Here is a 26,128-nt window from a genome sequence, read left to right as displayed (position 1 = left end):
ACATGGGGAGTGTATGTGTTTTTGTAGTGTCTAGGGTGGTTGTAAGGTTTAGGGGGTTTATTAGAGTAGTTGGGTTTGTTTAGTATAGGTATCTAGCTGTGTCTATGGTTGTGTGTAGTTGTCTAGGGAAGTCTATGGTTGCCTGAATGGGTTCTCAATTAGAGACAGCTGGTTATTGTTGTCTCTGATTGGGAGCCATATTTAAGGTAACCATAGGCTTTAGCTGTTTGTGGGGTATTGTCTATGTCGATGTTCTATGTTGCTTGTAGGCACTAGTTCATATTTAGCTTCACGTTCGTCTGTTTTGTTATTTTGTAAAGTGGTTTCGTTTGGTGTTCGTTCTCTTCAAATAAAAGGAAGATGACTTACTTTCCACGCGCTGCATGTTGGTCCTCACTCTCTACTATAGACGATCGTGACAGAGCACTTGTCTCTCAAATACATTGTTACATTTGTTAGTTAGCTAGCTAGCAAATCTTTGCAAATATTAGCATTGACATGAAGTCGGTAAAAACACCTCAAGACAAGACATGGTATCAATAACAATACAACGAGCTGAAAAGCCATCTTTGATTCCCCACATGCTTTTTGTCATTGTCGCTAGATATATCTGACCGTTCAGAATCATAACAACTCTCAGCTTCCCGGGCATATCAACAGGCTAAGCTAGTTTGCCTTAGCCTGTATGGCTGAAGCTCCCGGTAGCTGCCCTGCTGTGTGAAACGTTAGCTGTGTGAGAAGATAGTCCAGTATTTGAGGCCAGAATCGTTTTCCTTGTCAAATCACACATACAACAGGATATACCAAAAATAACTTGACAATGACGTGCAAATGTTTTCAAAAGTGTTTATTCCTCCAAAATCACATTTCAACCATGGATGGAAGTAGTTGTTGAAATAATAATGTTTGCAGTAACATTTACATCATCATGAAAACAAATATATATCTCTCCTGACGTGTTCAGGACTAGGGAGTAAGTTGAGAAATAAATAGAAGTTAATACATTTAATAATTTTGCTCTAGTGTTGAAATGCTCTCCTGTGTGGTGACAGTCTGGAAAGAGAAACACATCATGTATTTATGTGTGTGTAGTCACTCTATCATTCCAGTAGAGTGACTGTAGTAGTATTGTGTGTGTAGTAGCAGTGTAATCTTTCAAGTTCATCTTCCCTCCTACGTTCTGCTCCAACCAATCAGGGCTCTTCATCCTCCGTCTCTGTTTTTCATGGGGTCAGGCTTGTCGTCTGTGCTAGACAAACCCATAATGAGGATTGTGAGGCAACACACTCTGTTATAACATTAGACTGTTTATTTATCAATTATAACGTCTCACCTTTTCCACCCTTTTCTGCATCTTAGGGATGAGGGCAATCATGTGACCAGCGTCCTCCTTCAGCTTCTTATAGGTCGAAATTGGAAGCGCCACCTTTTCCAGTCTGCTACTAAGACCTTCCTGGCTGGTGGATTTTAGCCATATTAGCATATTATAATATTTTTTTGTATTTATTTAACCTTTATTTAACTAGGCAAGTCAGTTAAGAACAAATTGTTATAAGCAAGGGAGAGTGAAGAAAGGTAAATAGGGGGAGGTGGTAGAGAGAGAAAAGAAGGTTAGCCTGTCTAAGTCTATGACATTAACAAGATGTATAATAGGAGTCCAACATATTATGTGAGTGAGTGAGTGAGTGAGTGAGTGAATGTGAATGAATGAGTGAGCGTGTGTGTGAGAGAGGGAATGAAAAGAGAGAGAGGTACGTGTGCATGTATAACCCAGTGTGTCTGCCTCCAGGGCCTGCAGCTGGCTGGGGATGTTGACCACACTGCCCCTGTCGGACACCACCTCAGCCCCTACGCCTGGTGTTGCCTCCCTGGACCCTCCAGACTTCCAGCCATACGCCTTCTCCTTCACTGCAGCTCCACGTAACAGCCCAAAGTTACTTCAACACACACAGAGAGAGACTTAACATGTTTGTGTCCAGTCGTGGCCAAAAGTTTTGTAGAATGACACAAATATTAATTTCCACAAAGTTTGCTGCTTCAGTGTCTTTAGATATTTTTGTCAGATGTTACTATGGATCACTGAAGTATAATTACAAGCATTTCATAAGTGTCAAAGGCTTTTATTGACAATTACTTAAAGTTGATGCAAAGAGTCAATATTTGCAGTGTTGACCCTTCTTTTTCAAGACCTCTGCAATCCGCCCTGGCATGCTGTCAATTAACTTCTGGGCCACATCCTGACTGATGGCAGTACATTCTTGCTTAATCAATGCTTGGAGTTTGTCAGAATTTGTGGGTTTTTGTTTGTCCATCTGCCTCTTGAGGATTGACCACAAGTTCTCAATGGGATTAAGGTCTGGGGAGTTTCCTGGCCATGGACCCAAAATATTGATGTTTTGTTCCCCGAGACACTTAGTTATCACTTTTGCCTTATGGCAAGGTGCTCCATCATCCCGGAAAAGGCATTGTTCCTCACCAAACTGTTCCTGGATGGTTGGGAGAAGTTGCTCTCGGAGGATGTGTTGGTACCATTCTTTATTCATGGCTGTGTTCTTAGGCAAAATTGTGAGTGAGCCCACTCCCTTGGCTGAGAAGCAACCCCACAGGATGCTTTACTGTTGGCATGACACAGGACTGATGGTAGCACTCACCTTGTCTTCTCCGGACAAGATTTTTTCCGGATGCCCCAAACAATCGGAAAGGGGATTCATCAGAGAAAATGACTTTACCCCAGTCCTCAGCAGTCCAATCCCTGTACCTTTTGCAGAATATCAGTCTGTCCCTGATGTTTTTCCTGGAGAGAAGTGGCTTCTTTGCTGCCCTTCTTGACACCAGGCCATCCTCCAAAAGTCTTTCTCTCACTGTGCGTGCAGATGCACTCACACTTGCCTGCTGCCATTCCTGAGCAAGCTCTGTACTGGTGGTGCCCCGATCCCGCAGCTGAATCAACTTTAGGAGACGGTCCTGGCGCTTGCTGGACTTTCTTGGGCGCCCTGAAGCCTTCTTCACAACAATTGAACCGCTCTCCTTGAAGTTCTTGATGATCCGATAAATGGTTGATTTAGGTGCAGTCTTACTGGCAGCAATATCCTTGCCTGTGAAGCCCTTTTGTGCCAAGCAATGATGACGGCACGTGTTTCCTTGCAGGTAACCATAGTTGACAGAGGAAGAACAATGATTCCAAGCACCACCCTCCTTTTGAAGCTTCCAATCTTTTTTTTTGAACTCAATTAGCATGACCGAGTGATCTCCAGCCTTGTCCTCGTCAACACTCACACCTGTGTTAACGAGAGAATCACTGACATGATGTCAGCTGGTCCTTTTGTGGCAGGGCTGAAATGCAGTGGAAATGTTTTTGGTAATTCAGTTCATTTGCATGGCAAAGAGGGACTTACAATTAATTGCAACTCATCTGATCACTCTTCATAACATTCTGGAGTATATGCAAATTGACATCATACAAACTGAGGCAGCAGACTTTGTGAAAATTAATATTTGTGTCATTCTCAAAACTTTTGGCCACGACTGTATGTTACATGACTGGTTATGAATGTGTTTGTGTAAAGGTTCAAACAAGGACTTTGTCATTGTCTATCGTAAGTGGTGTCATGGTCAAAACATACCCTACATAAACTGTGGCATGTAAAGAAGGTAGATGTATCCAGTATCTCTGTTTGTCCATTATGTCATTAGCTATTCAATATATATATTTATCTTGTAGAAACAGAGTAAAGTACAGATCCTTATCTTTATTGGCCACCACTCTTTCACTCAGTGTGTGTGTGTGTGTGTGTGTGTGTGTGTGTGTGTGTGTGCGTGTGTATAATGGTGTGAGTATGGCTCATTCACAATGTTATCATCCAGCAGGAGAGTAAAAGTGAGGCCATTTCTGCTTATTTAAATTGATTGTGTAAACACCTCTGATCTCATAGCTCTAGGGCAGTTGGAATATCCACTTTACATCCTGGCCTTGAGGCAATCGCCTGACACATAGAAACAGAGAAGGCTTGGCCATAGGAATTCCTTAGAATTATCATCTAATTTTAGATAAGAGAATGCATAGCCTTCCATGCTGATATTAGGTTCTGGCTCCTCCCAGCGAGATGCTATCTTGTATGGACATTGTCCCTCCACACACACCTTATTCAACAACTCCTGCACCTGGGTAGGTGTGAGCCACAGCACTCGTGACAGTTAGATGTTGTGAAGGACAGCTCGCCTGACGCTGCCGGTGAGCTGTCGGTCAAAGAACACACAGGCCAACAACCCCCCACGCGACAGCACCTACAGAGAGGGAGAGAGATGAGTGAGAAAGGGCGGAGAGAGATGAGAAACCATGAAGTATATTAGCTTTCTCTCTTGAGCGACTCTAGTCTTCACATAGTGTATGTGAGTCTTACATTGTGCTTTAAGAGGCAGTCGGATCTCTCACATGTTATCCCCTCTCCCAACTTCTCTGAAAAGAATTAAGAACAACATAATGCAATTTTAGTACACACTGCTTCTGGCATATAACTTTCCCCAAACCAGTCTTTTTGTATCTTCATACCCACTTCTTTCTCGCTCTCTCTCTTCCTCTGTTTCTCTTCTCCGTCGTCATCAGTCTCCTCCTCCCTATCCTCCGCTGCTCTCTTTCTTTATCCGCTCATCCTCCTGAAAAAGAGAGAACATGTATCATGTTGTTTATTGTGTGTGTGTGTGGGTGGGTGGGTGGGTGGGTGGGTGCGTGCGTGCGTGGGGGGGGAGATAGAGAGAGGTCATTATAATCATTTATTTTGTATCATGAGGATTAACTTACTCCAAAGCAGATTAGTACATTACATATCAGTGTAACTCAGTGTGGTCTAGGGGACTACTTTACCTCGAAGGCCTCCTTGGTTGTGGAGGTGTGCTGCTTCAGGAGAGAGGAGAGGGGGACGGAGCAAAGGGCTAGCCCAGGACTACGCTTCGTAACCAGGCACAGGTTGGCAGGGAGAGGGGCCTCCTCCTGATACACAGACATTCTCAAAGCTTTAGAATAGCAGCGAGCTGTGACTACTAGATGATACGGATGGAACTCACTCACAAACACACACACACAAGGTCACACACATCTGATGTTGAGTTCTGAATGTGTTCTAGTCCTCCTCTGTAGGTACCATCCGCCAGACATCAGGTAACAGAAACACTTATACCTGCTGGAGAGAGAGGGAGGGTTGTTCATTCCAATTCACTGTCACTGGTTTGTAGATGGAGTACCACATAGAGCGGAAAAGGGAAAAACAAAACAAGCATCTGATTGGCTGTTGTACTGCTTATGTATATGTGTGTGTATATCTGTGAGAGTTGAGAGCGGGCGGATTTGATTATACTGAGCCGTGGGGCACGGGTCTACGGCCCGTGACGTGAACGGGCAAAAACTGTGATGCATCATCCAGAAACATACATCTCTTATCCATAAAATATCTGTTTGTATTTTCAAACTAGTTTTCATTGGGAATGCAGATAAAGCTTTTTTGTTTTAAATCAATACTCAAAATGCATACGGCACTTCTGTTTTGAGCCAATTACGTCACCATTTTTTGGGGCCGACTTTGCCTTTGAACAGGAGGCTGCCCGATTCCAAAACGGATACACTCATCTTTAACCCAGTGCAAAACACGCATTCCTGGACGCCCGAATGAATCTAATCTCCTCAGTGTGTGAGCATGAACATGTGCTTGTGTGGTGTGTGTGTGTGACTGACTGTGAACGTGTGTGTGTGTGTATACTGACCACTGGGAGCAGGCGCTGAGGTCCAATCCACTACGTTCCATCACGCAGTGCAAGGCAGTCCTCAGCAGTGCCTGAGGGTCCTTCAGCAGACTTGGACCCCACTTCCCCCAACAGGAACTGTCGAAGAAGGGGGAGAGGAGAGAAAGATGATGTGCTTATTATAGTTGAGGTAAATTTCAGTCTGTACCCAATCACAACGTAACCGTCCTCACCTTGATGAAAGAGGCATGGTGCCCACAGCACTGTCTGTACAGCTCCTCTGATCTAGCCATGGACAACAGCAGCACCTGTGACACACACACACAGTTACCATCCATTGGGCAAACAAGACACACAGGTGGTGAGTGTGTGTGAGGGCCTTATTCTGTGCCCTCTCTCTCTGTGTGTGTGTTGGTTGGGCTCGGGCTGGGCCGGACCTATGTAGTAAGAGACAGGGCTGTGGGAAGGGGAAGGGGGGGGGAGGGAGGGAGGGAGGGAGGGAGGGAGGGAGGGAGGGAGGGAGGCTGTCAATCCAGTTGATTGTCAGGTGGCAGAAGAAGGAGGTGGGGGTAGCGACGCTGTAGCTCTAGACTGTCACAGGACACACTGAGGGAGACAGGGAGAAGGGAGGGGCGGATCAATTACCAGATGTACAGATTTGTTGAATGACTGATTGGATAAATTAATGAATGACAGGTGGATTCACCAATCTCTGGGGAAGCAAGAGAAGAGGGCAGGACTTTGAGATGTGGTAGTGGAGGTCTTTTTGGGATGAGCTCACTTCTCATCCTCCTTCCACCTCCTCCTCTTCTGGTCACAACCCCTCACTCTGCTGTCCTCCCTGAAACACACAGACGTACACATGGCCCAATCTCACAGAACATACATTTTCCTTTGAGGTGAACAACGAGACAAATCACACACCTCAGCGGGTCTCTTTCTGGTGCCTCTGCCCCCCCCCCCCACACACACACACAATGGAGTCTGCAGCAATCCCTCTGAGAGAGAGAGCGAGTGAGAGAGAGAGAATGTGAGAGTGAGAGATTGACATTGCGAAGAGAGAGGGAGAGATTTTAAATGGAACCCTATTCCCGATATAGTTCACAACTTCTATAGCCTTTCTGTGACCCTAGGTGGATCTAGGCCAAATTAGTGCACTATATGGAGAATAGGGTGCGATTTTGGTCTACTGACGCTTGGCCTCAGAGTGGCGTATGCTGGGGATGAGAGGGGGGATCTTGGGAGATTTGAGGAGAGGCTGCGGCTTGCTACCCAGCATGCCTGGTTTCTGTCAGTGTGCTGGCATCATGGAGGGCAGAAGAGGAGGAGGACACTTTGATGTCTGAGAGATGGAGGAAGAAAGAGAGGATGAGGGGTAGTTTACCTGGCCGAGTTGAACTTTTATTTTTATCTTTGTCTCTCTATTCAACCCTCTTGTCTGCCTTTTGTTTGCATAAGGTGATTAGTCAGGTCATAGGTTAGGTTAAGTTTAAAGGTAGACTTAGCGACGAGATGATGTAGACGCACAAAGTAAACTGTAGCAGTGGGACAATTTCTGCAACAACCAGGAGCATTGAGGCACGAGGCTTCACATCTCCGCTGTTTTGGTTACCACGTTGGAGCAGCGTGAAGCAGACCTCTGCATATGCGCAGATACTCTGTGTGACTTTGTGAGAGCAAAGCCTTGCAGCATGCTCATCTCAATGGCCCCGTTCAAGCAGATCACTTTTGTGATGACCATCGTTGGTCACCGCCTTTCAAAGTGTGTTGCATTCCGGGGAGAAAAATTGTCAGACAGGTGCAAGTGTAGCACATGTGGATGTGTAAAACGTACTCCTCAGCCTGAAGTGTCCCCACTTATGCAAGCAAATAGCTAGCTTTTAGTGTGGTGCTGACTGGTAAGATACTTCGGGAGGGTGGTCACGTGTGCTAGCAAGGCATAGGTACTGGGTTCGAGCCTCAGTGCGAGCATAATCAGGAGAAGGTGGTACTCGCTAAGCAAGCAGCGTGACGTCCTGTACACCTACATTGCTTACAACCATTTTCAGGTTCTTGCCATAGATTCTCAAGCAGATTTAAGTCAAAACCGTTACTCGGCCACACAGAAACATACACTGTCTTCTTGGTAAGCAACTCCAGTGTAGATTTAGGTTATTGTCCTGCTGAAAGGTGAATTAATCTCCCAGTGTCTGGTGGAAAGCAGACTGAATCAGGTTTTTCTCTAGGATTTTGCCTTATCTTAGCTCCATTTTTTTTATCCTAACAAACTCCCCAGTCCTTACTATCATACTCATAACATGATGCAGTGACCACTATGCTTGAAAATATGAAAGTGATACTCAGTAATGTGTTATATTGGATTTTCCCCAAACATAACACTGTATTCGGGACAAAAAGTGCAAAGCTTTGCCACATTCTTTAAGTGCCTTGTTGCGAGCAGGATGCATGTTTTGGAATATTTTGTATTCTGTACAGGTTTCCTTCTTTCACTCTGTCAATTAGGTTAGCATTGTGCAGTAACTAAAATGTTGTTGATCCATCCTCAGTTTTCTCCTATCACTGCCATTAAATGGTTTCCTTCCTCTCCGGCAACTGAGCTAGGAAGGACGCCTGTATCTTTGTAGTGACTGGGTATATTGATACACCATATAAAGTATAATTAATAAATTCACCAACATCAAGGGATATTCAATGTCTGCTTTTTTATATTTTTACCCATATGCCAATAGGTGCCCTTCTTTGCGAGGCATTGGAAAAACTCCCTGGTCTTTGTGGTTGAATCTGTGTTTAAAATTCACTGCTTGACTGAGGGACCTTAGAGATAATTGTATGTGTGTTATGCAGAGATGAGGTAGTCATTTAAAAATCATGTTAAAACTTCTTTGGGATAGGGGGCAGTATTTTCACGTCCGGATGAAAAGCATGCCCAAAGTAAACTGCCTGTTACTCTGGCCTAGAAGCTAGGATATGCATATAATTTTTAGATTTAGATAGAAAACACTCTAAAGTTTCTAAAACTGTTACAATTATGTCTGTGAGTATAACAGAACTGATATGGCAGGCAAAACCCAGAGGACAAACCATCCCCCCCAAATTTTTATTTCAGCTTACCACTATTTTCAATGGCTTGTACTATAATTATAAGCCCAAGTCCTCCCAGATTGCAGTTACTAGGGCTTCCACTAGATGTCAACAGTCTTTAGAAAGCGTTTCAGGCTGGTTTGTGGAAAAATGACCCAGAAATTGTAGTTTTGGCTGTAGTGTTTCCAAGCGCGTGGAAGAAAGCGCGTTCTTTCTTATTTATCTCCGGTAATGAACATACTATTCTCTGTCTTAAATTTTATAGTTTATTTGCGTATTAGGATACCTAAGGTTTGATTATAAACGTTGTTTGACTTGTTTGGAAAAGTTTATTAGTAACGTTTGGGATTCATTTTGTATGCATTTTGATGGAGCGAAACTGGATGGATTATTGATTGAAGCTAAACTGAGTTTTTATGGATATAAAGAAGGACATTATCGAACAAAAGGACCATTTGTGATGTAACTGGGACCTTTTGGAGTGCCAACAGAAGAAGATCATCAAAGGTAAGGCATTTTTTATATCGCTATTTCTGACTTTCGTGTCGCACTTGCCTGGTTGAAATATGTTTTTCATGTGTTTGTATGCGGGGCGCTGTCCTCAGATAATCGCATGCTTTGCTTTCGCTGTGAAGCCTTTTTGAAATCTGACACGGCGGCTGGATTAACAACAAGTTAAGCTTTATTTTGATGTATTACACTTGTGATTTTATGAAAGTTAAATATTTATAGTCATTTAATTTGAATTTGGCGCTCTGCAATTTCACCGGATGTTGTCGCACGCCTTTCCCAAACAGGTTTTAAACACTAATATTGAAGACAGAGTAAGGCCATGCAACTTATTGTCTTGTTAAGCACATTATAACTGTTTTAGGCTTCCCATAACAAAGGGGTTGAAGTCTTATTGACTCAAGAAATTTCAGCTTTTCATTTTCAAGTAATTTGTCAAAATTTTGAAAAACATAATTCCATTTTGACATTACGGGGTATTGTGTGTATGACAGTGACAAAACAAATCTAAATGTTATCCATTTTAAATTCAGGCAGTAAAACATCAAGGGTTTTGAATACTTTTTGAAGGCACTCTACATGAACTTTACAAAAATTACGTGATCCAAGGTCATGACGTTTTGACTGCAGTCAACTGCAAGTTTCTGCAGTTGCTTCTCACCAACTGCCCCATGCAGCCATCACCTGCATTGTGGGAGGCTCTATTGTCAACCAATCGTTAAGGTGTTCTTGTTTAACCCACACGAACATGAGAAAATACATGACTGAAACAGGAACCAATTTTCCCAGGATTTATGTGTACGCTGGATATATTCAAATATATCTCTCTCACTAATTGATTGTACAATGTGTACACATTATATTATGATTTCAGTTTGTGAGTGAGTGATATGGGGCTTAGATACATGTTAATCTCAACATAAGAAAACCTTTTATTAACAATGGCAACACTGCCATCTGAGACTTGCTGTTGGAAGACCACATTAGTGTCTGACTTTGGGCTGTCGCATTTGCACCTCCTCCTATTTCACTTCTAGACTTTCGTCTACGATCGGTTGCTTTAGCCTTACCACTCAAACACACCCAATATCTGCGGTGCTGTTTGTGGCAACGTCATCTCGCTGAGTCTACCTTTGACTTTGTAATTTAATCTCAATGTGACCAACCAGATTTAGATGTTTGAACCCCCACCCCCCCACCCACCCGAAAAACTTGAAAACCCCATTAGATTTTTGCCCCCCAAAAAACTAAAACTAAACATAATTCATGATGGTTTTTATTTTATTTTAGTTCGTTTTGTAGATTACATTTAGAAATTACAGCAGTTTAAGTCATTAATCGTTAATAATGATGAGTGATTAAAATTAGCAATCCCCATAGACAAACAATGGCAGTAGAATGGCCCGTACTGAAGAGCTCAGTGACTTTCACCGTGGCACAGTCATAGGATGCCGCCTTTCCAACAAGTCAGTTCGTCAACTTTCTGCCCTGCTAGAGCTGCCCCGGTCAACTGTAAGTGCTGTTATTGTGAAGTGGAAACATCTAGCAGCAACAGCATCTCAGCCACGAAGTGCTAGGCCACACAAGCTCACAGAACGGGATGGCAGAGTGCTTTAAAAAAATTACGGCCTACCCCGGCCAAACCCTAACCCGTCTCCATTTTGAAGTAGTGCCATTTTCTACCAATATTTCTATGAGGGGCGGCAGGTAACCTAGTGGTTAGAGCGTTGGGCCAGTAACCGAAAGGTTGTTAGATCAAATCCCTGTGCCGTCGAGGTAACGATCTGTCGCTCTGCCCCTGAACAAGGCAGTTAACCCACTGTTCCCCGGGCGACCGAAGATGTGGATGTTGACAGAGGGGTTGTGTTAAATGCGGAAGACACATTTCAGTTGAATGCATTGTTGTGATTGGTTATCCCCCTTTCCCTAATGCTCTCTCTCTATAGGTCTTTGGAGCTGGTCCTTGTAAATAAGAATTTGTTCTTAACTGACTCGCCTACTAAAAAAAAAAAATGAGTTGGTTAACAAACTGAAAGGGTGCATACTGCCATCTGGAGTGTGTTGTTTGAAGAGGTATAAAGCCAAGGTTGGTGATTTACTGCCACCTGCAGTAAATTCATTATCTGAGCCTTCCTGGTGACATGGATGGAATTATGTGATCCTTCCTACAAATCTTGATAGATAAGCAGCACATATCAGCCTACAACTTGTAAATCATTTTCTCCATTCCTGTTCAGAAAGTGTGATTATACTGTGTCCTAATAGCCTTGTTAATATTCATTATATTTCACTTGTAAATAAATGAGATTTTCGTTTTGGTTTCTTTTATTTTTTGTTGAGTGTGTATTGATTTCAGGACCATGGATATTACCAGGTAATTTAAAGCTGTGTTTCTGGATATGTAAGACACAGTCCCCCTCAAAAACGAACCATATTTGGTTAGTAGAGAATAGAGACCCACCCACTTTAGCTGAGCCAGGTAGAATAGTTCTCTCTACAACCCAATAAACTATGTATCCCATGTACAGTGTATTGCATTTGGGGCTATAGAAGAGGTGGAGAACGAAGTGGATACATAGTTCGATACAGTGGATTTGGTGGACACTGGATTTGTTCGATACAGTTTACCTCCAAAACGAACCATATTTGGTTAGTAGAAACCCTACTTTCTATTTTCCACCCCACTTTAGCCAAGACCGGTAGAACAGTACTCTCTACAAGCCAATATTTTCCCCCAAATATAGTGTATTTTATTGGGGGCTATTGAGGGGTGGAGTGAAAAGCCAGCAGCAGGTAATGTAACATAGTCCCCCAAAACAATATTTGGTTAGTAGACACCCTACTGAGTATTTCACACCCCAGTTTATGAGACAGTTAGTAAAAATAAAAAAATCTTTACAAACCAATAAGTATCCCATATACAGTGTATTGCATTGCTAAGTTTTGCTTAAATAGTCAAAATGATTCATTTATTTTTCATATATGGTTGCAATGCTGTGAAAAACAGTTGCACTGCACTTTGCAGGGGACATATTTTGAGAAAAAAAAATCTGCGTTCGTGCCCCGTGGCTCGTGCGGTCAGCATAGTATCCTGCTGCTTGGAGAAAGGTATATATCATGTATATATCGAGATTAAAAACGTGTGTTTTTAAGGAAAAGTAGTCTAATATCGCCATCCAGAGTTTATTGGTATTTACAAAATTGAGTTGTGGTATAATAATCTATTTGATCTATTATTGCATACGTGATTTGTAAATATTTTAACTAATTAAAAACGGCCAAAATATAGATTCGAAAATGTATTAATTGACGGGAATAATGTTGCCTTTCGTAAAAACAAATAAAAAATGTTCTACGCGTCCCTGCTCAAGTGATGGATGACGTAGAAGTCAAGCGACGTACACACGTGTTGAAGCCTGGTGGAATCAGTAGAGACAAGAAATGGCTACCGACAGGCTGCAGTTCCATGAAATGGGCATAGATGATCGCATTTTAAAGGTAGATGTTCTTCTCTCCTGTGAAACTATATGAGGATAACTGAATTGTTAAATTGCATGACCTCAATTGTGATATAAATCTGAGAACTATACGCCAGTAGACACTGAACGATGCTAGGATAGCTAACATACATCGCTAACGATAGCTAACTGTTAGCTAGCTACCATGTAAAAGTGTTTACTTTGCCTGTCAATCTGTCTGGATATCAACGTATTCAATTTTAAATGGGACGTAGAATTAACCTAGTTAGCTATGTAACTACGTTATTTCAATATGTAGCTAGTTATTTAAACAATCACCTTAAATACAGGAAATTCAAGAAGTTGTCATGCAGAATATTTCAGAAAGAAACGAATGAGATAAGATAACGTCCCACAGCATTTTGTTCTGATATGATATCCTAGCTAGTAACTTAGACACTTATTTTTTTCCCCCACCTAGGCGCTGGCGGACTTGGGCTGGGCTCAGCCCACTTTGATCCAGGAGAAAGCCATTCCACTAGCTCTGGAGGGCAAGGACATTCTAGCCCGGGCCAGGACTGGCTCAGGAAAAACAGCTGCTTACGCTGTGCCCGTCATCCAGCGTATCTTGACATCCAAACAAGTGAGAAGTAGTAGTAGCAAAGGCCATACTGTATCAAGTGGTTTATAACATTAGACCATGGGTGTCAAACTCATTCCATGGATGGAGGGTGGTATGGCTGTGGTCTAAACATCACTGTTACCATGGGTGCTCCATGGCTATCAGTCCAAAATAAGTCGCTTTAAAAAATATTCAATAGTTTCAACAAGCCAGAATGTTGAATAAAATAATTTTTAAACGTACTATACTGGTTGTCTGTGCTGTTGGTACATTTGGCTGTAGGAAGTGTGGATGGGGTATCCACAGGAAAATGTTGTTTACCCAACGTTTTGCAGCACCGGTAGGTTCTGATGAGTTTCATGTGATGCACAATATGTGAACAATAGCTGCAGGTAACCGAACGTTGTCGACCAAAGCGTGTTCCTTTGCAAGCACCTGGAAGTGCTTGTGAAATTTGCCGGCTGATTGCGTGGGATAACATTTGGTCTGTGCTTTCGGGTTAAACTCGGCCATTGTTGACATACTATGCAAGTCGCATGCTAATAGCGTTCGCATTGAAAATATAAAACTGATATACAGACCAGCATACTGAAAGTCCGGTTAATAGCACTACTCTCTGGGTATTTTGTCTCCGATTACCTCCTACATGACAAAATTAGAACAACGGGTAGAGTACATTCATGGGACTGTTCACAAAATGTTAGACGAGAGAGAGGAGTCTTTCACGCTCTGATTCATAGAGGCTAGAGCGTGGCCAAGTAAGACCTCAACCAGGTGAGTGCAGTTCCTAACTAACCAGTGATCTTAACTGATTATTCTTTGGTCCATCAAGTACAAGGGAGGAGTGACTTGAGTCTTCCCTCCGTTGAATGAGTTTGACACCTGTGCTTTAGACCATCTCTGGTAGTAGTGGCATAGCCCTTCGATTGGGCTAAGAGTAATCAGTAGTTATAGCGAGGGTGAAACTGCTTGAACCTTGCTGTGTTCTCTCCAGAATGTCCGTGAGCAGGCAGTGAGAGCGTTGATTCTGGTTCCTACCAAGGAGCTGGGGCAGCAGGTACAGGCCATGATCCGCCAGCTGACTGCCTACTGTGCCAGAGACGTGAGGGTGGCAGACATCTCCGGCAAGGCTGACCTGTCTGCCCAGAGGTCCGTTAGCTCAACTGTCATCATCTAACATATTGTTACAGGATACATTGTTCTGGTCTGTGTATTAATGCCTGGGAAGAAGGATGTGTAGTCTTCATGCTTGTGTGTGTACCTGCACTTACTAGTGTGTGTGTGTGTGTTTCATGACAGGCCCATCCTGATGGAAAAGCCAGATGTGGTAGTGGGGACCCCCTCTAGGGTTCTGGCCCACCTCAGTGCCCAGAGCCTGGACCTGCAGGCCTCGCTGGAGACCCTGGTCATAGATGAGGCTGACCTGCTCTTCTCCTTCGGCTTCGAGGCCGACCTCAAGGGCCTGCTGTGGTAAGACACCAAGACGGAGAGACGTACACACACTCTGATAGTGTCACCAATCTATAATGGAGTACTGTTTGTGAGTGGTTATGTTGAAATGTGCTAGATTTCCATCCAATTGGCAAAAGATGTATGTGACTGTTCTAAAATCAATATGCTCATTTTCCCAACAATAGATGTTTCCATCAAATTGACGTGTTTTGCGTAAAGGGCTGTGCGTGATGACAGTGCACATACAAATAACATTTGCGGTTAAATTCCCTTGTACCGACCCCCCCCCCAAAAAAAATACAAGCTACATGGGTTTCCATCGCTTTTTCAACTCTACTGATAATTATATCACAATTAAATGTTGCGATGTATAGCGAATGTACCCACTCTGGTCTTAGCAGGTGTTCTCTAGCTAATAGCTTGCAGATAGTGCGGGAAGACTACCTACATGATGAGATTATTGTGGATAAGCGCAAGATTATTTTTTATGTGTCACACGGCAGCCAATCATGCCCCCAGAATAAGACCCTCGATATTCATTTGAAAAGCAGCGTCGACCCTCATCACCGTGCACTTCCACCCCCCTGTGAAGTTCATCATACCTTATTTCATCTGTAGCCTAATAAAGTGCGTGCTTTACTCGCATCGCGGTGGGAGGACCACACAATAAGTCGCTCTGGATAAGAGCGTCTGCTAAATGACTTAAATGTAAATGTAAATGTAATATCAGTGCTTGTCTCCGTTTACTTCGATACGATGGTTATTATATCAATCTTTTCGCATAAAGGGGTTTCCACCGCAATTTCTCGCATAGCTATCTTTGCAGACACAGAAAGATCCCACCTAGTCTAGGGTCATTTTGTTTTGTTGACACGTTTCCTGTTTCCATCAGGCCTGTCGTCACATTTACTTTACTTGCGTAAAAAGGTTGGATGGAAACCTGTTTAGAGGGAATCTCCCTTTCCCATGTACCTTACATTTTATTTGTGTGTGTCATTCCATCAGCCACCTGCCAAAGATCTACCAGTCCTTCCTAATGTCAGCTACTCTCAGTGAGGATGTCCAGGCCCTGAAGGAACTGCTGCTGCACAATCCTGTAAGACAAACACAAACAAGAGTAGTGCTCATTTTAGTTTTCCTTTTCAAAACGTTTTTCGACAGTGTGCCCAACTGAACATGGCCCTGCTTTAATAGCATATTCTCTGTCGGAATTCCTCTCATACGGTGTGTGTGTCCTAGGTGATTTTAAAGCTGCAGGGCTCCCAGCTGCCAGACAGCTCCCAGCTGCAGCAGTACAGTGTTCAGTGTGAGGAAGAGGATAAGTTCCTGCTCATCTACACCCTGTTGAAACTGCACCTGGTTCAGGGCAAGACCCTGGTGTTTGTTGGGGCAGTGGAGAGGTGCTACAGACTCAAACTGTTCCTGGAACAGTTCAGCATCCCCACCTGTGTACTCAACTCTGAGCTGCCTGTCCACTCCAGGTGAGGAGGGAGGGTGGGAAGGAACGATATGGATGTTGATTGACATCCATCCGTTTATCCAACAAAATCTGAACACTTTCCTGCGCTCTCTCTCTCGCCCCCTCTCCCCAGGTGTCACATCATCACCCAGTTTAACCAGGGGTTCTATGATTACATCATCGCCACGGACGAGCAGGTATTGGTTGATCCCACCACCACAGCGCAGGCCGCCGAGGGGAAAGGGAAGAAGAAGAAGAAGAACGCAGGGAGGTATGGGATACTGCACCATACAATTTAGTCATTTAGCAGTCGGTCGTTTTAAAACGCCTTATCCAGAGTTGAAATGATACTGTTTGTGCCCAGTTTGGACTGAAGCTGTTTGTTGTAGCAGAGAAGGAGCCACTTAGTTAGGAAGCTGTTCTTCAACTCTGCACTAATGCAGGGGGGTAATCAGTAGTGTACACTGTAGCAAAACGTTTCGCAACGGAAACGAGAGTTCCTATTGGACAAATTCACGTGGGTTCGGTTCATAGGTAATACACCCGAGGCGACGGTATAATGACCCTTGACCTCTCACACCTGACTCCCACAGAGCCAAGGACAAGGAGTACGGCGTCTCCAGGGGAATCGACTTCCAGAATGTCTCCAACGTCATCAACTTTGACTTCCCCACCACCGTGGAGTCCTATATCCACCGTGTTGGGCGGTCAGTGTCAACATAATACAACAGAATACAATTGTATTGCCCAATTTTGATGTAACAAGCCTGTACCTCCTGAAATAACACACAAAGGCTACATCTCAAATCACGCCCTATTGCTCCTGTAGTGCACTACTTTTGAGCGGAGCTCTAGAAGAGGGTGTCATTCAAACTTTGCCCCTGAGCTCTCCGCTCAAAGGATGAAGGTATTGGGTAAAGCTGAACAATTCAACCTTTTCCTCCTGTAGAACGGCACGCGCAGACAACCCAGGCACCGCTCTCACCTTCATCTCACACACAGAGCTCCCCCTGCTGGTAGAGGTGGAGGAAGCACTCATGGGAGGTAAGATCAGCCACTGTGTTTCTATCTGAGGTAGTCTGTCTTTGTGACAGACCCTGTTCTCTGTGCGGATGTAACGGTAGTCTGTGTGTGTTTGACCTAGCGCCTCTGTGTTGTGCGTTTTCAGATAACGCTGAGTGTGCTCTGAAGCCGTACGAGTTTAAGATGGAGGAGATTGAGGGCTTCAGATACCGCTGCCGGGTACGTACATTACACCTGGGATGTTATATCACACCTGTTCACCTCACACTAGAGGGCTGCGGGTCCCAACAGAGATCATTGCGGCGCGGTCTGGATTTTTCATGCTGCGGTTGGGAGCAGGCGGTCAGACAAGACAACTTTGGGATTCAACTATTTTTGTTGTTCCGCAGATCATTTGGAAACGGTTGTCTTTCTGCTTTGCATGAGTCGGCCTACATATTGTGTTAAAAGCCCTTTTTTTTGTACAATTCGCTCCTGAAGTTAAGTAACCCTCCTGGTCGGGCGTGTGAGATCAAGTGCACCTAGTTTGAGTGGTCTCAATGAAAGAGAGTAGGCTGCCTTTGCATGGGCGGGGAGAATCACGTGGCGGTTACCTCCAAGGAAATGTAGTTTTAAATATGATTAGACTAAGTTTTGCCAGTAAATATTGATAGTGGAAAGATGTGGAGGCGCAATCCTTAATGACATGACGGTATAAAGGCGCAACACGTGCGCATAGGCTACCATGGTGAGCGACGCGGGCGGTTTGATTTTTCATACAAATGACCCATTTTGTCTCTGCCTGAATATCGTCCTCCTTAAAGGTAGGCTATATCCTATAGGACAATGCAATATGTAGAAAGTGTCGCTGTCGTCATTCTTGCTGCTTCCAGTTCAGTAGTCATACCTGCCAGATCAGGTTTGTGTGTGTGTGGTCTCAATTAGAGTAGGATACAGCCTTGTGCATGGGCAGAGAAGCATAGGGCAACTTTCCAAGGAAGTCTTTCCAAGGAAATGTACTTCCTAAATATGATTAGCCTAATATAATGGGCCATGTGAGAATGTCTGGTAATTTAACCTACTACTTGGGTTATTTTTGCGTGTTTTTGATATGGCTGGCAAGTGAGCTGCGTCCCATACGCCTAAAATAACATTGTGGGACTGCGTTTGGGCTCGGGACCAGTTCTTGCGGTAGCGGGTGGGAGTTGGACAGAACCAGCGGGTGTGGGCAGGTGCGGTATGAAAAGCTGTGGGCTATACACCAGGTAGTTTGGATTTTGTATGAATAAATGTTTGTGTCTAGGATGCCATGCGGTCAGTAACTAAGCAGGCGGTGAGGGAGGCCAGACTGAAAGAGATCAAACAGGAGCTGCTCAACTCAGAGAAACTCAAGGTGAGTGGGCTTCTCTCTCTCTCCTTCTCTCTCCTGCTCCCCTTTGTGTTTCTCTTCCTTTTCCACGGCACTGATTGGTCAGTTGTTCTGTCACTTAGACGTACTTTGAGGACAACCCCCGAGACCTGCAGCTGCTGAGGCACGATAAAGACCTGCACCCTGCTGTCATCAAGCCACACCTGAAGAACGTACCAGAATACCTCAGTAAGACACACACGTTGCTAAGGGGACCTCTCCTATCAATGGTTTTCAACATTACACTCAGCTTACGGTGATATGTAAACACTATTCTCATTGGCCGTTTCAGTCCCTCCGACGCTGAGGGGAGTGGCCAACCCAATGTCCAGCAGGAAGAGGAGGAGGAGAGAGAAGCCCAAACCTGACGGGGTCGTCAAGACAACCTTTAAGGTAAGGTTCCGAACTAACTCTAGCCCAGACATAACTCTAACCCTATACCCCTAGCCTTAACCCTAACCTAGCTCAACAAAGACCAGGCTGGGGAGTTGCAGCTGTTCCATTAGCTTTTTCCCCCCCATTATTTCCTTCACACTGGGTGCAACAAACAATAAGCAAACATTTACTTTCAAAACTGTAATGGATACTCTGATCCGTCTAACCCCGTCTCATCCCTCTTTCTTCTTAGAAGGACTTCCGAAGCAAGAACCCCTTGAAGAGTTTCCGCTACACTGGGGGGAGGAGCCGAGGGGGCAAGGATGGCAAATCCTAGGCCTCCATGTCAACGTGCACCAATCAGACTTGCTGTGCACAGCTGGGCTATGACATCACCAGTTTCCAGATTAGTTCAGATGGAGAGGAGACAAACTGAGGAAGCCATTGTAGACTACTGAGATGCAGCCGGTGTGTCCAACATCAGGGTGGTATTCACTAGATTCCAAACGGAAGAGAACAGACTGAAACAGGGCGGGACTGCCTGAACTTTTCCAATAAGAAACGCTTATTTGAGTTTTGCTACGTCTTGAACCGGTGTGCGCTAATGAATACCACCCAGGTTTGAGGAACCTACCAGCAGCACCATTACTCCTGTCAGTGAACCAACATCTGAGTTTCCATTGTCTGGTTAGAAAACATGTGAACTCAACAGAATGGGCCTTCCCTCAACACAACAGGTGTTTCTCACGGTAATGTAAAAAATGACTGCATTACTCTGAACCTCCACTGAAGCAAATGACCTTCACTAGTGTTCAAAATCCTAATTTGAAGAATGAAAATGGCCATTTTGTTTCAATAAGTAATTTCCTATTATTGAATTGGAATCTCAATTTACTTCCGTAACTGAAATGCAACACCTGTTTTACTACACACGTGATGTACTTTGAAATGTCTGTGTGATTTCAGATGGTTACATGTGGGTATTGTGTCTTTGTAACATAAGAATTCAGAAAAGTAACATTTATTAAATGGTTTGTGCTCTTTAAGCTGTTTGCTATTAATCATGTCAGTTGCAGAGGTCTCTCCCTCTAATGAAAGGTTGTTTGGGGACATGCTTTGGATGTATGCATGAAGTGGTGCTATACGAGTGGACACCGTGTAGAAAAGCTAGAGGAATTTACAAACGCCATGACATGGTTTAAAATAATTTAATTGGTTGTAATTGCAAGGCCATATCTTGTTTCCACATTTAAAACAATGTACGCGTATGGTTACATTTGAGAACGGTAAGTGATTATTTATTTTTTTTACCATGAAACAAGTATATTGCATAAAATGTTCCAGGTGTCAAAGGCATGCTGCACACATGGTTGGTAGGCAGCTTAACCTGAATGATGGTATAGAACATTTGGTACATAGTGGGGCTGTGCTGTGGTGTACTTGGAGGCATGGGCGTGCCATGGCCTGGAGGGAGTTATACCATGGATTATTTTAGTAGTCCAAGGGCATGACAAAAATGTTTTTGTCCATCCAGTTTCCAGAGACAGGTATAGAATCAGTTCACAGTCCAGGCCTACATGTAGAGAGAAGGCACGTTGCAAGTCCTGGGATTTAGGTGGAGAATTAGAACACAATCACCCCAAAAGTCAAATGGTCCGTGCTATCTGGGCCTTGGGACGTTCCTATCCATTCATTAAAATAATTAAGGGTTAAGTTTGAGTAGGGACGTCCCGAGGATTCCGGATTGTACTGACCAAGTCAAACAATTTGATGAGTTCTTCCAGTCGTGTGTGCAATTAAGTCACTATAACCAGAAAACGGCACAATCAACCGCAAAAAGAGGACGGGTTTGTATCAACTAGCTAAATATAACATATATCAGACAACGTTTTGTTAAAAGAATAATCAGATCAAGTGTCTATCAGTAACGAATTCACCAATGTTAGCTAACTAGCTGCACCAGCAATAGTTTGTAGTCATTAGAATATTTTGTAGGACTGTTGGCTCTGTACGTTTCAGCTAGCAGTATTTCTGGTTGAACCTCAGGGTACATAAAGATAACTGGAAACAATGTCAGATTGAAATATCACTAATTATTCATTGATTTATAGGCTGATATATTTCGTTTTTCAGACCCCCTGGCCCAGAAACTCACTCCCCCAGTCTGTGAAGAGGAGGTTTCCTGTGGGCAGCTGCACTGAACAGGAGTGGAGCCCCAGTCTGGGGCAAGAGGACCCAGAGCCCACACATATTAAAAGAGAAACAGGACGAACTCAGGACCGGTCAGGAGGAAGAGCAGTTTCAAGCTATGGAGTTTGACGCCAAAGACCCCATATTCACTATTGCTTGTGTGAGAAGCCTAACCCAAAGTGAAGAAAACAAAGGGAGACTACCCAGCTACTCAACTGGACAGATAAAAACAGAACCTGATGGAGAGGGCAACAAATCAAATAGTTTTTGTCACATGTTTCATAGGTGTAGACAGTGAAATGCAGTGAAATGCTTACTTACAGGTCCTTTTCCAACAATGCAGAGTTAAAGATAAGATAAAAAAAATAAAAATAGAAACTGACACGAGGAATAAAAACACAGTTAAATAATGATTTAAAATAACATGGCTATATATATGAAGCTCCATCTCTGAAGCTGGAAACACTTCTCTCCCTCACTAGCTTTAAGCACCAGCTGTCAGAGCAGCTCACAGATTACTGCACCTGTACATAGCCCATCTATAATTTAGCCCAAACAATTACCTTTCCCCCTACTGTATTTATTTATTTTGCTCCTTTGCATCCCATTATTTCTATTTCTACTTTGCACATTCTTCCACTGCAAATCTACCATTCCAGTGTTTTACTTGTTATATTGTATTTACCTCGCCACCATGGCCTTTTTTTTGCCTTTACCTCCTTTATCTCACCTCATTTGCTCACATTGTATATAGACTTATTTTTCTACTGTATTATTGACTGTATGTTTTGTTTAGTCCATGTGTAACTCTGTGTTGTTGTATGTGTCGAATTTCTATGCTTTATCTTGGCCAGGTCGCAGTTGCAAATGAGAACTTGTTCTCAATTAGCCTACCTGGTGAAATAAAAAATATAAAAAAATATATATACGTAGGGAGTAAAAAATAACATGGCTATGTACAGGGAGTGCCAGTACTGAGTCAGTGTGCAGGGGTACAATATAATTGAGGTAGACATACTGTACATATACAGTCCATTCGGAAAGTATTCAGACACCTTGACTTTTTCCACATTTTGTTACGTCACAGCCTTATTCTAAAATGGATTCTAGAAAATAAATAATCCCTCATCAATCTACACATAATACCCCACAAATAGTGACATTTATTTTTACAAATGTATTAAAAATAAAAATCTGAAATATCACATTTAACATAAGTTTTCAGATCCTTTACTTAGTACTTTCTTGTAGCACCTTTGGTAGCAATTACAGCCATGATGCTACAAGCTTGGCACACCTGTATTTGGGGAATTTCTCCCATTCTTCTCTGCAGATCCTCTCAAGCTCTGTCAGGTTGGATGGGGAGCGTCACTGCTCAGCTATTCTCAGGTCTCTCCAGAGATGTTAGATCGGGTTCAAGTCCAGGCTCTGGCTGGGCCACTCAAGGACATTCAGAGACTTGTCCCGAAGCCACTCCTCCTTTATCTCACCTCATTTGCTCACATTGTATATAGACTTATTTTTCTACTGTATTATTGACTGTATGTTTTGTTTAGTCCATGTGTAACTCTGTGTTGTTGTATGTGTCGAATTTCTATGCTTTATCTTGGCCAGGTCGCAGTTGCAAATGAGAACTTGTTCTCAATTAGCCTACCTGGTGAAATAAAAAATATAAAAAAATATATATACGTAGGGAGTAAAAAATAACATGGCTATGTACAGGGAGTGCCAGTACTGAGTCAGTGTGCAGGGGTACAATATAATTGAGGTAGACATACTGTACATATACAGTCCATTCGGAAAGTATTCAGACACCTTGACTTTTTCCACATTTTGTTACGTCACAGCCTTATTCTAAAATGGATTCTAGAAAATAAATAATCCCTCATCAATCTACACATAATACCCCACAAATAGTGACATTTATTTTTACAAATGTATTAAAAATAAAAATCTGAAATATCACATTTAACATAAGTTTTCAGATCCTTTACTTAGTACTTTCTTGTAGCACCTTTGGTAGCAATTACAGCCATGATGCTACAAGCTTGGCACACCTGTATTTGGGGAATTTCTCCCATTCTTCTCTGCAGATCCTCTCAAGCTCTGTCAGGTTGGATGGGGAGCGTCACTGCTCAGCTATTCTCAGGTCTCTCCAGAGATGTTAGATCGGGTTCAAGTCCAGGCTCTGGCTGGGCCACTCAAGGACATTCAGAGACTTGTCCCGAAGCCACTCCTGCGTTGTCTTGGCTGTGTGCTTAGGGTTGTTGTCCTGTTGGAAGGTGAATATTCGACACAGTCTGAGGTCAAGAAAGCTCTGGAGCAGGTTTACATCAAGGATCTCTGTACTTTGCTCCGTTAACCGTTCCCTCGATCCTGACTAGTCTCCCAGTCCCTACCGCTGAAAAACATCCCCACAGCATGATGCTCCCACCACCATGCTTCACCGTAGGGATGGTGCCAGGTTTCCTCCAGAAGTGATCCTTGGCATTCAGGCCAAAGATTTCAATCTTGGTTTTATCAGGCCAGATAATCTTGCAGATAATCATACAAATCATTAAAATCCAGACAGAAAATATTTACACAAGAAGCAACCTAATATCACACAGTCAACTCTAGTCATTTAGTAAGTTCACCATTCTGCGATTCTCACTGTTAAACATCGCACAGTGTTCAACACAATGCTCTTTATGTCATCATTTGATCTGAACACAGTCACTTATTCACAATTTGACAAACACTTGATAATGCCTAGAATTTCATGGTTGCATCCCATTCGTGTGGCAGTAATCTACCCTAAAAAAATCCATGCCTTTTGTGGCCATTGGCCGTTGTGGTCTTCTCCCTGAGTGCTGCGCGCTCCGCATCACCTGTCACTCACATGGCTCTCCTTCACATCTTTCTCATAAGGTACAAGTGAAGACAGACACACCCGGGACGCAACCGCGCGTTCCTAGGTGCATATTGAAGATATTGGAAGAACTGTCCACATTTACTTTTCATCAGCCAACAAGATGAGTAGGCCTAACGAACAAAAGCACTAGCCTATGTCAGTCTACTATCCCCCATAGTACAAAATAAATGTTGCGCAACGAGCTCATGGGCTCTCATGAAGTGTTTGACTAGATTTTTGATTACATTTTCATTGATGTCAGAGTGATTAGAAGGACAATAGAGTGCTGAGTACCATGCAGTTAACACGTTTGGTAGGTTACTAATGACCAGCATCAGAGCTTGGAGAAGCCTAATTACCGTGACTAAACGGTTACGTGAAATTTGACTGCCTTCATGACTCGTGATCCATGGTGTGGTGGTAATATGGTCACTACAACAGTCCTAAGTGTGGTGTCCCGCAGGGTAGCAGACTAGGGCCATTATTGTTTTCTATTTTTACAAATAACCTTCCAATGACCTTTAATAAAGCCTATGTGTCTATTTACGCTAACAACTCAACAGTATACATGTCGACTGCAACAGTAAAATAAATAACTGAGACACTTCACATAGAGCTCCAGTCAGAATGGGTAACTAGCAATAGGCTGGTGCTAAATATCTCAAAATATAAAAGCATAATTTTTGGGACAAATCACTCGCTCAACGCTAAACCTCGTTTAGATCTATTATTGAATAATGTGGCTATTGAGCAAGTTGAGAAGACTAAACTGCTGGGTGTAACGAAGCAGCACGTAACACACTTAGATGAACACGGAGGGAAAGTGTCAGTAACATGCATGTCAGTCTCCTGGCTCAAAGTTGAGGAGAGATTGACTGCATCAGTATTGGTCTTTGTGTAAGGTATTGATGTGTTGAAGGTACCAAACTTTCTGTTCAAGCAGTTGGCACTCATCGGCACAACACAAGACATGCAACCAGAGGTCTCTTCACAGTCCCCAGGTTCAGAAAAAGAGGCTGGGAAACGCACAGTATTAAATAGAGCCATGACTACATGAAACTCTCTGCCACCCCAGGTAACTCAAGCTAGCAATCAAAACAGTTAAAAAAACACATAAAAGACCACCTTACTGCACAAAGGGGACTGTGAAGAGACACAGCCATTTTATATACAGTATATACTGTATATGTTTGAATTTTCATTGGATAGGCAAATAAAGCGTTTTAATCAAAAACAATCACTTTTGCAAATAGAAACAGAATCCTACTCATTACTCCACGTGCTTAATCTACGTCACTTTTGTTTTGAGCTGACTTCGCCGTTGGCCAGAATGGGGCGGCAGCCTGGATCCAAAACAAATTCACTTTTCACCCGGTGCAAACTCCACCCACCTGGGCACCCGGTCCAGCTTAATCGAATCTCCTGATTGACTTGTTAATAGAGACAGGTGACTAAACATAATTTAAACGGCCCTACTCCAAAAGAGCCAAGTGAGCTACTGGGTGTGCCGACCAATGTGCCAATCCTGCAGGAACACTTCTTGATTCAGCTAATCAAGGAGCAGCTGATTAGTAGAATGTGTGTATTCATACTGGGGCTGGAACAATGTCCTGCGGAAGTGTAGGGCAGCCCTACTCTACACAAGGATGGTTAGCCAGCCACCCCTGTCATAAACCATATTGGGCTGGTTTCCTGGACACTGATTACACATACTCCATGTTCAACTGAAATGATCAATTTAAAGGTCTTTTTAGGCCATGACTAGGATTAATTGTGTCCGGGAAACTGGCCCATCGATAGATAGATAGACTTTGTCTTCTAACGCAGCCTGCAATGACCAAGACATGTTTCACTTTCAGCTACATGCCGCTGCTGTCATGCAGATTTACTGTCATGCTAATTTCCATCCACATGGATGTGCATGCACACATGTGACATTATCACA

At 43.3% G+C, this 26,128-nt stretch overlaps 1 protein-coding gene and 1 pseudogene across 1 annotated transcript; one reads left to right on the top strand and one right to left on the bottom strand.

Moving 5' to 3' along the window:
- Window positions 1-1,203: 1,203 nt before the first annotated feature.
- Window positions 1,204-7,474, bottom strand: LOC139551686 (cell division cycle and apoptosis regulator protein 1-like; annotated as a pseudogene).
- Window positions 7,475-12,644: 5,170 nt separating this feature from the next.
- ddx56 (DEAD (Asp-Glu-Ala-Asp) box helicase 56) lies at window positions 12,645-20,146 on the top strand. The gene is made up of 14 exons (XM_071363489.1): window positions 12,645-12,822; window positions 13,264-13,425; window positions 14,399-14,553; window positions 14,704-14,874; window positions 15,862-15,952; window positions 16,096-16,337; window positions 16,449-16,586; window positions 16,909-17,022; window positions 17,265-17,359; window positions 17,484-17,557; window positions 18,621-18,710; window positions 18,809-18,914; window positions 19,018-19,118; window positions 19,354-20,146. The coding sequence occupies exons 1-14, from the start codon at window positions 12,766-12,768 to the stop codon at window positions 19,435-19,437; spliced, it is 1,680 nt and encodes a 559-aa protein (XP_071219590.1). The 5' UTR covers window positions 12,645-12,765; the 3' UTR covers window positions 19,438-20,146.
- The last annotated feature ends 5,982 nt before the right edge of the window (window positions 20,147-26,128 follow it).

Source organism: Salvelinus alpinus, chromosome 24, assembly GCF_045679555.1.
Source record: "Salvelinus alpinus chromosome 24, SLU_Salpinus.1, whole genome shotgun sequence".
Classification (NCBI taxonomy): Eukaryota; Metazoa; Chordata; class Actinopteri; order Salmoniformes; family Salmonidae; genus Salvelinus; species Salvelinus alpinus.
This window is presented reverse-complemented; position numbering and strand designations above follow the sequence as displayed.

What these genes read in the sequence shown, in the direction of transcription:
- ddx56 (XM_071363489.1), top strand. Translation starts at nt 12,766, where the DNA reads ATGGCTACCGACAGGCTGCAGTTCCATGAAATGGGCATAGATGATCGC. An exon ending in GCTGACCTGTCTGCCCAGAG is followed by an intron (nt 14,554 to 14,703) that starts GTCCGTTAGCTC and finishes GTTTCATGACAG; the next exon opens with GCCCATCCTGATGGAAAAGC. An exon ending in TCGTCAAGACAACCTTTAAG is followed by an intron (nt 19,119 to 19,353) that starts GTAAGGTTCCGA and finishes CTTTCTTCTTAG; the next exon opens with AAGGACTTCCGAAGCAAGAA.